The sequence below is a fragment of the Leucopleurus acutus genome (genome assembly GCF_964270905.1).
Source record: "Leucopleurus acutus genome assembly, chromosome: 4".
Taxonomy (NCBI): Eukaryota; Metazoa; Chordata; class Mammalia; order Artiodactyla; family Delphinidae; genus Leucopleurus; species Leucopleurus acutus.
In genome coordinates this window covers 119,425,976-119,440,660 of record NC_139146.1, presented here as the reverse complement: position 1 = coordinate 119,440,660, position 14,685 = coordinate 119,425,976, and the positions used below count along the sequence as shown (strand labels likewise).

General features: G+C 36.5%; 1 protein-coding gene across 7 annotated transcripts in view; it reads left to right on the top strand.

The window, feature by feature from the left end:
- WDFY3 (WD repeat and FYVE domain containing 3) overlaps positions 1-14,685 on the top strand; it is a 261,585-nt gene that overhangs the window by 148,028 nt on the left and 98,872 nt on the right. For all 7 annotated transcript variants that reach the window (XM_082838933.1, XM_082838932.1, XM_082838927.1 and 4 more), the window contains 7 exons: positions 966-1,078; positions 3,231-3,462; positions 4,951-5,051; positions 5,202-5,420; positions 9,573-9,754; positions 11,608-11,839; positions 13,200-13,360. In XM_082838933.1, the coding sequence (XP_082695059.1) occupies positions 966-1,078; positions 3,231-3,462; positions 4,951-5,051; positions 5,202-5,420; positions 9,573-9,754; positions 11,608-11,839; positions 13,200-13,360 (1,240 nt within the window). The remainder of the gene's footprint in view (positions 1-965; positions 1,079-3,230; positions 3,463-4,950; positions 5,052-5,201; positions 5,421-9,572; positions 9,755-11,607; positions 11,840-13,199; positions 13,361-14,685) is intronic.

Below are 14,685 nucleotides of genomic sequence, written 5' to 3'. Positions count from 1 at the left end.
AAATAAAATAATTTTTTTCTGCTGTTAAAGTACTCCTTTTTCATAAAACTTTTGGAACTTTCTTAAGAATGGTTGGACTCTATTTGTAATTTATATTTTTTAACTGACTCCAAGCTAAGAAAAACCTCTGTGGTTAACATTTGTTAAACAGTATTGTACAGGGCAGTGTGCCAGGCCTTAGTAATATGAAGATGAATGACACAGTCTCTGCTCACTTTGTCACATTATGAATGTATTCAGAGACCTAAAGTTTTGAAAACAGCATGGAGATTTTCCCATGATCCTTTTTGATGATCTGCTACTTTAAAAGTAGAGAGACTGAATGAGAAAAAGAGACTATCTCATACCTAATGCTTGTATTTTACTAAATAACTTGTACCGGCTACTTAGGTAAACAGAGGAAGCAATGGAAACCAACCATTTGGACATGCTCAGTTTTCACAGTGAATGAATTAGATGAATGCAAAGGTCACATGATGGTATAGGCACCTAGCTGCTGGCAAGCCATAGATTATGAGCTAATTGTATATCACACTCTATGTGAAAAACTGGCAAAGGGTACCTGACCTTTAAATATTTGTTTTTTCTGCTGTAGGTAATTGAAAATTCAGAGAAGTATTCTTTTTTTTATTTTTTTCCTTTTACATGATGCTGTAAATGACTGGATATAAAGGGCTTCTATTTTTGTAACCCCTTGACAATTCACTATATTTCTGCCCATCACATTCCAGGAGAACATGCTCCTCAGGTTTCCTTTGTAACTTTTCACAATACTTGGTGCTCTTTTCACTGCTTGATGAATTAAAACATAAAATTAGCATTGTATATTATAGTAACTGTTCAGATTGCTTTAGTATTTTTAATTAGTCTGTTATAATTCATTAAGTCACATTTTTTGTGTGTTTAGTTTATGAATTATATAATGTTCCCAATCAAGGAATAACTTTGCTTTGTCTCTTCTTCAGGGAGTTTTTACGTTTGGCAAGTCCATTAAATTGTGGTGCCTGGGACAAAAAACTGCTAAAACAATATAGGGTCCACAAACCAAGTTCACTGAGTTATGAGCCAGAGATGAGAAGTAAGTTGACCTTTGAAGTTCCCTTTTTTGGTTTATCTTATAAATGAAAATCATGTAAGGGAAGAAAATTATTTCAAGAAGTTCGACTGTAAAAAAAAAGAAAGGGAAGGGTTTGTTGTTGTTTTTCATTTGTTGTTATTTAAATAGAAAAACGTAAGATCTCATTGTTTGACTGGAGAAGCGGGCAGATGGGGGTGGCAAAGGAATCAGTGATACAAGCAAGATCCAGAGGAGGTGAGAACTATGTGCAGAATAACCCTTGGCTTGGAAGGGGGAATACCTCTTTCTCAGAAGATCTGTAATTTCTTTACCTTTCTCAGTTAGCCTTTGCTGCCTGAACTAGAGTGGTTGACTGGACTATTCACAGGCTGTGGCTTTGCAGGACAGTTGGTGCAGGAGGACATGGAGGACAGGAAATTTAAAATACTAATAAAAGTAGTCAAAGAGAAACACCAAGGAGTATAGGATAGATAGGGGAAGAAGTAAAGTCAAGCAGCTAGTAATAGGCTGGGAGAAAAGGGATAGATCACTGGGCTGGAGAAGAATGGCTAGGCTAAAAAGCAAATGTAGTGAGAGAAAAAGAATGGGTAAACTGGAGGAATGAGGTAGGGTAATGGCAATCAAAATTGGAGCGGTGAGAAAAAGCAAAGAAAAGGACTGTGCCCAAAATTTGGCTCTGGAGTAAAGTAGAGGTAAAGCTTATTGGAGGAAAGGTGATCATAGAAGGGAGGTGTTAGATAGGTTGTTCATGTGGACCTTGAGATCCCCCAGTGCACTGGTAAGAATTAGTACAAGGAAGAGGTGAGAATGAAATGCCAGCATTAGTAGGTGGCAGTTTCATAGAGAGGTGTGTGATAGGATTGCTGATGCAGAACCTCCAAGGAAGAGAAGTTTTTGCATTAGGCTGATGCAAGGATGATGGAGAGGGGTGTGTTAGAATGTAGGCACTGCCTACCCATCCGGCATAGACCATGGAGGAGCGTCAGATTCCATCCACTCAAGAGCTGTGGGGAAAGAGTACTCTCAATAGAGAGCTCAGATGCCCTGGATTTCCTCCCAGTGTTAATTCTATAGTTTGGTGGGTTTTAACTTTACAATTTGTTTTGTCTTGTTGTTAGCCATAGTTAAGGCATTTGTGTTAATGGATTGAAATAACCGTTACTAGTGAAGCAGGAAAGAATGGAACCTAGAAGAGTAGAATGCCTGTTGTTCAAGCACATAGTAATTATTTAGTTCAAGCTTTTTTTTTTTTCAGGTGAGAATCAAAGAGATTAAACAACCTTCAACCATTATTTCAACCTCAATATTTCCTCCTACAATTTATTATCAGTGATAAGTGAATACTGTGTTTTGGAAACACTAAGACCTTTTGAGTTCCAACACAGTTTTATTGGAAAACAGTATTTCAATTTTTCTTATCAATTAATATACATCCCCTGCATGTATATATTTTTGTTGTTGTTGTTTTTGTACTTTACGCAGTTCCTTAGAATTGACAAAAAATAGTTCCTTTCTCTAAGAATATTGAAATATTTTTATGGTTGCCTGACTGCTTAGCACACTTAAGAGGGAAATAATTAAATTCATGTGGTTTATCTTGAGAGGGAATATTTTCTCCATTACATTTATAATGTATTCCTGAAAGAATAGAATAGCTTGTTTAAATTTTATTTTTTTGTTCTTAAAAGTGTTACCATTTGCATGCATATAGGAAATTTAAAATTCAAGTATTTTTGTGATCACGTGTCTAATTTTAATAGCTATATGTAAAGAATTAAAAATGGGGAGAGGGCATCCCTGGTGGCGCAGTGGTTGAGAGTCCGCCTGCCGATGCAGGCGACACAGGTTCGTGCCCTGGTCCGGGAGGATCCCACATGCCGCGGAGCGGCTGGGCCCGTGAGCCATGGCCACTGACCCTGCGCGTCTGGAGCCTGTGCTCCGCAATGGGAGAGGCCGCAACAGTGAGAGGCCCGTGTACGCCAAAAAAAAAAAAAAAAAAAAAAACAACTGTATAATAGCTTTGGAGTTTAAAAATAAAATTATTGTATATATTGAAACTGAAGAGTGTATTTAAAATTAATCAGCCTTGTTAAAGTCACTATTTTAGAAATCTATATGATATTTTTCTCAAGAGATTTTCTTTGACTTACAGGTAGTATGATCACATCTATGGAAGGTCTGGGTTCTGATAGTGTCTTCAGCTTACATGAAGATAACCATTACCGCATAAGCAAGAGCCTAGTGAAATCTGCAGAAGGAAGTACTGTACCCCTGACCAGGGTGAAGTGCTTGGTCTCCATGACAACCCCACATGACATCAGACTTCATGGGTCATCAGTTACTCCGACTTTTGTTGAATTTGACACATCCCTTGAAGGGTTTGGGTAAGAAATTTGCCAGGTAGCCAAGCTATATTATATTTCATGCCTCAGTCTTGCCTTTGAGAAATAGATCTTTGGTTTTAAATCTACTTGATTAAAATTTAGTATATGCTATATATTTTCAAATGATTGAGTGTCTTGAGCATGTTAAGATTTTTGGATTTAATTGTTCTTAATTGTTTATTATACTAAATAAATTGATATGGTATAAGAGTCAGCAATCTAAGGTGCACAGTCCAAATCTGTTTTTGTAAATTCTTTTTTTCTCTTTTTGTAAAGTTTCATGGTAACACAGCCACATTCATTTATGTATATGTGTTATCTATGGCTGCTTTCATGCTAGACTGCAAAGTCATGATGGAGGCTATCTGGTTTGCAAAGCATAAAATATTTATACTCTGGCCCACTCTAGAAAATGTTTGTCAACTTCTGATTTAGTACAATAAAGTTACAGATAATATGCAAATTAAAATTAGATTAAAAGCTCTTTGGCTAGGTTTTGTCCTTTTTTCTCTCAAATTACCTAACTTAGTATCTTATACATTATAAATATTAGTATTTTATACATTATAAGTATTCAGTTACTATCACATTAAATGAATAAATACTTTGAAGTGGCAGAAAAACTTAAACAGCAGAAGTAACAAAGAATCTAGGGAGTTCCCTGGTGGCCTAGTGGTTAAGATTCTGGGCTTTCACTGCCTTCGCCCGGGTTCAACCCGTGGTTGGGGAACTGAGATCCCATAAGCCGCATGGCGAAAAACAAAAAGAGAGAGAGATTCTCCTCTGCTTATAAAAAATAAGTTAAAAAAAGCTCTATAATAAAGTATATTAACCATTTAAAAAAAAGAATCTATAGCAAATCTAGAAGAGTATATTTATAAAGTCTGTCTATAATAAAGTATATTAATCATTTAAAAAAAATCTATAGCGAATCTAGAAGAGTATATTTATAAAGTCTGTTGTCCTCAAAATGGACATAAACGCTAAGAGAGAAGACCTATGTCTATACTGGTTGTTTGTGGGATTCTTCTACATTGATCTAAAACTATAAATTGTATTTTAAGAACATTGTCATGGGTTAGTATCGAACAATGAATTAAAACATATTTGGGACTGGGCAAAACTAATCAGGACAGTGTAACAGAGGAGAGTGACTCACTAGAAAGGGGCACAGGGGAATTTTTCTGCGGTGATGAAAAATTTCCAATGTCTTGAACAAGGTTATACTTTGGTGCATTTTACCATGTGCAAATTATACTATGATCTTTTTTAATTTAAATTTTTTAAAATGGAGATTTTTTAAATATATCTTTTGGTACTCACAATTGAAAGAAAGGAAAGACTTTGTTAGGCATCCAAACTTATTCCATGATCTCTTATCTCTGGTTACCCTTAAATAATGGTAGTTTATTCCACTGTGGTAAGTACATAGTAATAAGAGAAGAAAACAGTTGCTCTCTAATATGTGCATTTTCTTTTCTTTAACAGCTGCCTGTTTCTGCCCAGTTTGGCCCCTCATAATGCCCCTACAAACAATGCCGTCACAACAGGTCTTACTGATGGGGCCGTGGTCAGTGGCATTGGTTCCGGTAAATATTACTTTATCTGCTTATGAGATTTTTCTTTCCCCCAGTAGATTATATTTTATTTAGAGATTTTGCTTTTCTTGGCATCTTTTTAAAATATAAATATGAGTCAACACAAACTCTTTCATTGTTACTTTTCTATTTTCACTTTAGGTGAAAGATTCTTCCCTCCTCCATCTGGCTTAAGCTACTCCAGCTGGTTTTGCATTGAACATTTCAGTTCTCCTCCAAATAACCACCCTGTCAGACTTCTTACTATTGTTCGCCGAGCGAATTCTTCCGAGCAGCATTATGTGTGCCTTGCCATAGTTCTATCAGCAAAAGACCGATCGCTGATTGTCTCCACCAAAGAGGAACTACTCCAAAACTATGGTCAGTATCTGTCTTTTTCTTTTTGCTTCTTGTGACTATTAAAAGTAGCAAACTTCATTTTATTTTTTTTTAATTTTGTTTTATACATCTTTATTGGAGTATAATTGCTTTACAATGGTGTGTTAGTTTCTGCTTTATAACAAAGTGAATCAGTTATACATATGTTCCCATATCTCTTCCCTCTTGCATCTCCCTCCCTCCCACCCTCCCTATCCCACCCCTCCAGGTGGTCACAAAGCACCGAGCTGATCTCCCTGTGCTATGCGGTTGCTTCCCACTAGCTATCTACCTTACGTTTGGTAGTGTATATATGTCCATGCCTCTCTTTCGCTTTGTCACAGCTTACCCTTCCCCCTCCCCATATCCTCAAGTCCATTCTCTAGTAGGTCTGTGTCTTTATTCCTGTCTTACCCCTAGGTTCTTCATGACTTTTTTTTCCTTAAATTCCATATATATGTGTTAGCATACGGTATTTGTCTTTCTCTTTCTGACTTACTTCACTCTGTATGACAGACTCTAGGTCTATCCACCTCATTACAAAGAGCTTAATTTCGTTTCTTTTTATGGCTGAGCAAACTTCATTTTAATGGTTGGTTTTAAGGTCCAGCTGGTAATTCTTTTCTAATTTAAATTATTACAGAAAAGAACAGGTTGTATAAAATCTTGAATATTGTTTACCAGTGAAATTTTAAGGCACCTTCACTTTCAAAAGAGACTTAGATAGAAAACAGTGGAGAGAGTTCCTAAAATAAGGATTCATCTCTACTTGCCAGGAAATCACAGCTTTTGCTAGGAATGCAGGATGCTTGTTTAATATATTTTAGTAGGGATTTTCATTGGCTGTGAATTCTGCTTAACTAATGAATATTCATTGAGCACCTGCCTACCATATGTGCCACTCTGTGCTAGACACAATAACATTTTAATTACTTTATTCATCACTTACCTTCAAGACTTAATACAGTCCATTTAATAATCCTAATTCACTAATTCCCTCCAATGTGCCATAATGTTAATGTTACTATGCAATAGAACTTCAAACTCAAGGCATTCATGAATACCTTCCTAAATGATATGAGTAACATAAAATAGAAATCTCAGTTCACTGAATTTTCTTTGCTCCGAATATAAGCATTTGTGTATGTGTGTGTATATATATATATATATATATACCTCTTTTTTATCATCTGATTTTTGTCTTTTAACTGACTAAATAAAATAATAGCACATAGTGCTTCCCCTGTGGTTGGTATTCACATATTAATTGAATATGAATGTTAGCTCCTCAGTTTGATTGTAAGGCTTTTTGTCTTACTTAGGATTCTTCATCACAATCAGCACAGAGTTAGGCATCAATACAGTAAGTGCTTTAAAATCCTAGTGGATACTTTATTTGCCCCTTCTGTGGCATTTGATCCTATTGATGTTTTCTTCCTAATTAAAACTATCTGCAGTCTTCAATTTGAGATACCCATTCCTTGTTCTTTCACTATTTCTCTGACCTCTCTTGCAATTTCTTTCAACAGCTTTCTCTTCCATCTTCCCCTTAAAATTAGTATTCTTCAAGCTCTTATGTTTAGTCTTTGTACTCAACCCGTTCTTCATGAGAAAACATCAATTTCTTTTAGCATTAGGTCTTTTTACCCTCAGGGACTCTGAAGTTAAAAAATTTTAGTATGTCTGTGTCCCAGGCTTTGTCCTCATATTTTCAACTGCATATTAAATATCTTAATATGAATAGTCCTCCTGAAAAACTTCAAACTGTAATATTTGTTCATAAAATCTGTATCTCCTTCTATTTTCCTGTCTTGGTAAATGACACCCTCACTAGCTGTTATCCCATCTAGAAACCTCAAGTCATCCTTGAAAATACCACCCCTTCTACTAAGTCTTACTTTATTATGCCTCCTTAACATTTCTTGAATCTTCCTTTCCTCCCTATGTCCACTGTCATAGCCTTTGTTTAATATTCTTTATCACTTATCTGGATTTCATAGATTTTAATTCTTTGTTTTGTTTTTGTCTGTCTACCTTACTAGAACTCTTAAGTTCCCACACACAATGTTACTATCTTTGTAATCTAGGCCCTGCCACCGAAAATAGTGCCTAGCATATATTAGGCCCACAAATATTATATAAAAGTATAAATGAATGAATGAGAAGAAGGAAAAATAAAGGAAGAAAAACACAGATGACTTGAAAGGGAAATAATGAGAAAAGTGAATAATAATGGAGAATTTGGAAAGAAGATAGAATTTAATGGAAAAGTTAGGATTAGATCTAGGGATATTTCAATAAAAAAGGTTTTCTAACTATATCATTTTCACTAAATGTAATTTTCAAGACTACGATAGTCTATATATAACTAGAAATTATAGTAACATATACCTTAGTAATACAAACGATGCTACTATTACAAGCGTCTGTCCTCTGAACAGCTATAGTCCATTAAGATGCCTAGGTAACTAAAAGCTGTCAGAAACCAGTTGGCTTACCAAATATCCTGACACACCACTGAATGCTGGGTATATCTTAGTTTAAGCCTGAGTCAGAATGTGAAGCCCTCAGAAAATTTTCATAAGTAATATCTTCTATAGTTCTCAAGAAGATTAAGTCTAATAACTGGGGAAGGGAGAGGGAACAGTTCTTGGTTTCACCCATAACCTTTTATCTTTTCATTCACATCCCTTGGTCCATAACGCTAGACCTTTCAAAGCTATTTGACCCTGCTTTTTGCCTAGTTTATTCAAGTCTCTTCCTAATTAGGTCACCTATGGATAAGATGCTGTCTTTGTAGTGGTCTTAACTCAGAAGATGTATCTTCTGAATTGTCACTTAAAAATATAATCTTGGGGGACTTCCCTGGTGGCACAGTGGTTAAGAATCCACCTGCCAGTTCAGGGGACATGGGTTCGATCCCTGATCCAGGAAGATCCCACATGCCGCGGAGCAACTAAGCCCATGCACCACAACTACTGAGCCTGTGCTCTAGAACCCATGAGCCACAACTACTGAGCCCGTGTGCCACAACTACTGAAGCCCATGTGCCTAGAGCCCGTGCTTTGCAACAAGAGAAGCCACTGCAATGAGAAGCCCACACACCGCAACGAAGAGTAGCCCCCGCTCACCACTACTAGAGGAAGCCCGAGCACAGCAACGAAGACCCAATGCAGCCAAAAATTAATTAATTAATTTAAAAATAATAATCATCTTGACATTTCAGTATATGCAAATATTTTAAGATTCCAGAAGTAGAATATTTTTGTGATTCTTTCTTCAAATAATTTAAACTTTTAACTTTCAGTATATTATATGTGCTTGTACTGAAAACTGGTGGGTCTGCTTTAAGATACATGGTTAAGATTAGCTCTTTTTAAAAAATTTTTCTTGGGGTGGGGGAAGGAATTAATTTTTAACATCTGGATTTCTGCTGCTGTCCCACCTTCTCTTGAATTCTTATTAAAGATAAATTAATTTTTAACTATCTTAACATTAAGTTAATACTTAACCCATTATTTCCTGGCATGATTTGACAACATACAGGGTAGCAGAGACAAGCCAGATTAGAGTCAATAGTGATTGCAAATGTTAGCAAATCACCAGAGTTGTCAGGTAAAACAGGAAACTTGGACCAAAAAAATACCTTTCCACTCCATAAATCACCTCCTTACTACCAGCTATTGTTAGACAAGGGTCAGGGCGGTACAACCACAAACTAAAAGCAGATAGTTGCCCCCTTGTATCATTGAGAGCATAAAGTAAGAATAAAATTTTTGATTTTCTTTGTTGTTTGTCTAACCAGTGCTATAATCAAATTCATCTCAAACTAGGATTTTAAAAGACCTTTTATAACAGACCATGACAGGTAATAATCAACTAATCTCTTTTTGTTGTTGTAACTTTATTTTACTGTCTATTTTATTTATTTTTTATTTCATTAGTTATTATAACTTTATTTGATTATAACTATATGTATCTTGAACAGAACAAAGCACAATATATCCCAGGTTTTAGGTAGTTATTGAATGAATAGGGTATTTTCATTTACATCATCATCATATTATTTTAACATAGAGTCAAAGTCTAGATATGAATAATTGTTAGAATGAGGATGATGTTAAGTTTTTAATTTCTTTCCCCTCTTCATTTTAGTTGATGATTTTAGTGAAGAATCCTCTTTTTATGAGATTCTGCCATGCTGCGCTCGCTTCCGCTGTGGAGAACTGATCATTGAGGGACAGTGGCATCATCTGGTTCTGGTGATGAGCAGAGGGATGCTGAAGAACAGCACTGCAGCCCTCTACATTGATGGACAGCTTGTTAGCACCGTGAAGGTGAGCGTACTTGTGCTTATAAATCTCAACCTGCTTTTATAAGACAGTTTAGGGGTGGGTGTGTTTGCCTGTATGTGTGTTTGCAGGGGTATTGTTTTAAATTGCTGTCTTAATTTTAAGTTGACCTTCAGTACCCATTTAAACAATATGTGAGAGTCATGTGGCTGGTTAATTCAAGTCACTTGATTAGAAAAGACTCGAAAGGAGGGGTTACAGGGTACTAAAGATGTTAGCGAATATGTCAGTGCTTGAGCCAGATTGTTAAGTGCTTTTTCACCAGAGAGAAACCAGTTGGATGGTTGGAAACCAGATGGATGCCTAAATTAAATAAATGATGAACACAGTATTTTGTCACTTCATTGTTATTACTGTATGCAGTCCAGTAGATTCTGTGCTCCTTTAGAGCTGGAACTGTTTTTATTCATCCTTGTTTTCAGATCACCCAGATTAGTCCCTGATAATAATAGTAATAAGGTGTTCCCTTATTGTTTGTTGAATAAATGAATGTATAAATATTACTCTAGATAGCTATACTACAGTATTCAGAGGAGAGGCAACAGAATTAAAGCAACCAGTAAAGAATCAGAAGTTCTTTTTGTGAATCAGGATGAATGCTACTAGTTACTTTCTACCGAATTGAGCTAGCAAGCTCTTAAAATTCTTTAATTTCTAAAAGATGGTATCCATTTTTATAGTGATATCACTTAAAAGAAGCAACAAAGGTCTACCTTTTGTGTGAATTGAAGTTTTAAAAGCAGTGAAATGGGCAGCCTTTTTGAATACATTTTCTTCCTTAATGATATTTTATTGTGACATTGTGTTTCAGTATGATAAACCCTAAAATGAACTCTGGGAATAGTCATTTATTTTCTTTGTATACAGGATTGTGTTTGACATGGGCTTGTAGATTCTTTAGTAGGTTGCTCCTTCATTATTTTTAGTATCATTGAAAATAAAAATGTCCTCAACTTCTAGAATTGAGACGTAGGAGATTTATTATTAATATATTTACATCATCATCATTACTGTGCCTGTGAGAAGTCACAGTCCTGTGAAACCAACTTTACGTCAAACGTTGGTCTTCATACTCATACTATTAACATCACAAGGAGTTGTTCTTTGATATATGGAATAATAAATATGATCTGAAGCTAGGACAGTGTTATGACAAAACAATCTATGGGAATGTTACTCATTCTGTCAAGCGATGAAGGCTGCCTGTACCGCAAGAAGCAACTTGATTTCCTAACCTCTTACGCTCTAATTATCTATTTATTGTAATGAATTGAATGATAATTTAAGCATCTTGTCAGTGTAATTTCAAATCTGAGAATATATTTTTCACTGAGATTAAACCATGTGTGTATAAATTATAACATAGACTATTTTTCTAATACTTTTATAACCCTTCACGCATTATAAAACACTTTGCATGAATAATTTTATTTAACAGACTCATACTGAAGGTATCATAACTAATTTCAAGACTGCCTGAATATCATAGTTGGAAAGCTGTTTTTATATCAACCTGAAAATTTCATAGCAGCATTGTTAATTTGGTATGCAAACCAACCAGATAGTAACAGAATCCCTATATTTGACTGTTGCCCTTTCTAGCGTTAGATAGTTTATCTGTATTAATCTGTATTACAGAGTTGGATTACAAATTTCCAACTTGCTGTTCGGGTTCTAGAATCTTGGCCTGCCCTTACGTTTCTCTGCTCAACAGCTTTTGTACATTCATAAAGTTGCATGGCCTTGGGATAATGAAAATATACACAAAAAGTGGTTATTTTCCTGGTGAAAGTGTTTTGGGGTTGAATTTCACACATTTGCTTTCATTTTCTTTACAGCTGCATTATGTTCACAGTACTCCCGGGGGCTCAGGCTCTGCCAATCCGCCGGTGGTTAGCACAGTCTATGCATACATTGGTACTCCACCCGCCCAACGCCAAATCGCTTCGTTGGTTTGGCGCTTGGGACCCACGCACTTTCTAGAAGAAGTTTTACCTCCTTCAAATGTTACTACCATTTATGAACTAGGACCAAATTATGTTGGAAGCTTTCAGGCCGTATGCATGCCATGTGAGTAACATATTCTTTGTTCATATAGCTGTATAAAACTTACCTCCTGTGGTATAGATGCATGAATAAGTGCATATGTGTAGATTAGGTTATACATTACATTTATCAAAAAAAAAGGGCCTTCTCCTCCACTTTTCTTCAGCATGATACTATTGACCACTCACTCCTATTCAAAATGCTCTCCTCCACTGGTCATCCTATGCTTTCTTGTTTCTTGTCTTCATGCCTAGTCACTAGTTTTCCAGTTTCTCTTGTTGGCTTCAAGATGTGGGTATATACTTTCTAACAGTCTAACCCCAGCCTTCTTCTCTCTGTCATTTCTCCTATTACATGAAGCAGTTTAAAGTATATCTACTCTGGTTAAAGGAAAGAAAGATGGGTCTAGAAAATACACACGTGTATTCTTTAGGTTAGACCAGTTAACATCAATTTTCCTCGTGTCTTTATTCCTGCAGTCCACTCCTGTTATCCATTCTCCCAAAAGGAATTTAGAATCAGAGAGTTGATGTTAAGCTACAGTTCCTTTGTAGTACTCTTTCCAAATGATGTCTTCCATTCCCTTGTTCTCATTCTGCCAAAGTTCTCAGAAGAGTTGGGACAAATATGTTGTAAATGGTAATAATCTTATGGCTAAGTAATTTCTCTTTCACTCAGGTTCTTGATTCAGAGTGTCTGATAATAGCTAACACTGACTGAGCACTTAATGTGTGCTGAATAAGTTAATATGCATGAAGGACATAGCTACTCTGAGCCCTTCACAAGTATTTATTCATCACCTCAAAACACTGGGACTTAGGGGCTGTTGTTTGCATCCCCATTTTACAGATGAGGAAGCTGAGGTACAGCGATGTACAGGTCACACAGCTTTTAAGTGATAAAGCAGAGGTTCAATCTTAAACCATCTCGCTTTAAAACTACTTTGCCATGTTGTCTGGAAGAATAAAGAGAGGCATATATGAGGGCTCTCATTGGGAAGGAGACCTAGTGCTACAAAGCTCATAGACATTCCACTCATTTTCATTCCCTTGTTCCTTGGAACCAAGGGGAAGTGTTTTGTGATTTGTTTGGTAACAGTTAAAACTCTTCCTCTTCCTTTACATTATGCTGTATATTAAGTATATTTGAAGAGTAAAACTTAGGATGTAAAGCTTTATGACCGGATGCTTTTCCTTATTTTCTAATTAAAGAAATAAATGAAGAGCTGGAAATTAAATAGAACAGTTTTTAAATTTAGCTCCCTTGTTCCACTTTAAAAGATTTTCAAGGCTACCCATTTAAAAATGATAATAAGAATTAAAAAGTTGTGTTAGGATCAGGAGAAAAACTGACGATTTTGAAAAGGATTATTCTTCTTTTGAAGGTAAAGATGCAAAATCCGAAGGTGTGGTCCCGTCTCCTGTGTCGTTAGTGCCAGAGGAAAAGGTGTCATTTGGCCTTTATGCACTGTCTGTGTCCGCCCTAACAGTGGCAAGAATCCGGAAAGTGTACAACAAGTTGGACAGCAAAGCCATCGCTAAACAGGTAAGCAGATTGATTCCCCAGTGGGCTGCTGCTGATTCTCACTGGAAAGATGTTGCAGAGCTTCCTTCTGGGCACCACACAAGTATGAGTGCTTGCTAAAAACAATGCCTTTCATACATTGTTTTTGGTTTATTTGCCTTTGAATTTAAGCCAAAACATATTTAGATATATAGTTTAATTTGGAAGAGTGAGAATTCAAGTGCATAGTTTATATTCTTATATTTTTATTGGCAATTAAGAAATCAAACTTTAGGAAACTAAAGGCAACAATTGCTATTTTTAAGGCTGTAATTTTTTTCTGGATAACCTACTAAATGCCGGGCACCATTTTGTTCATGACATAGCAGTAGATAAAGAGAAAATCCCTGCCTTTATTAAGGTTCTTACATTCTAGTGGAAGAGGCATACAATAATAGCTAAAGAAATAACCTGATCATAGAGTATGTTAGAAGATGAAGAGTGCTATGTGGAAAAATAAAGCAGGAAAGGTGAGAGAAAGAAGCTTACAGTTTTAAGTAGGATGGTCAGAGGAAGCCTCACTGAGAAGGTGAAATTGGAGCAGCCTTTGAAACAGATGAGGCAGCAAAGCATGAGAATATGGAGAATAAGATGCATGTATGGGCAGGTTGGGTTTGCATTCCAGAAATACAAGTGCTAAGGCCCTGAGGAAAGTGCATGCCTGCCACAGAGGCAGGTGTGGCTAAACAAAACAAGAGAAGGCCTGCGGGGTAGGTGAGGCAAAAGTAGAGTCACTTTTTCTGATATGGAGAAAACAATAGGAAGAGTAGTTGGGGGGTGGAGGAGGTACTGAGAATTAAGTTTTGCAAAAGTTTGAGAAACATATTAGACATCTTAGCGGGGGACATCATTGGAAATATGAATCTGAGTTCAGGGGAGAGGTTCGAATGCCACGGGTGTTCATTAGGTGGTGGTAAGCCCACAAGACTAGGTACACTTACCAAAGAGGAGATGGAGATGGAGATGAGGAAAGGTTTACAGATGGAGACCTGGGATATTCCAGTGTGACAGCGTTGGGAAGATGATGAAGAACCAGCAGAAAAGACTATGGAGCCGGCAAGAATGGAGAAAAACTAGGAGAATCTGGTGTTGTAGAAGTCTTATTCACTGTGGCAGATGTGTTAGAGCAGTCAGAAAGATGAAGGCTGGCCATCGGGTTTAGGAAGGTGGAAGTCATCAGTGAGCTTGACAAGACGTTTTGGCTGATTAGAGGAGGCAAAGCTAAGGGGAAGGAAATCAAGAGGCTGGAAGGGAAAGGATTTGGGAATAGTAAGTATTGACAAGCTCTTTTGCAGAGGTTTGCCTGT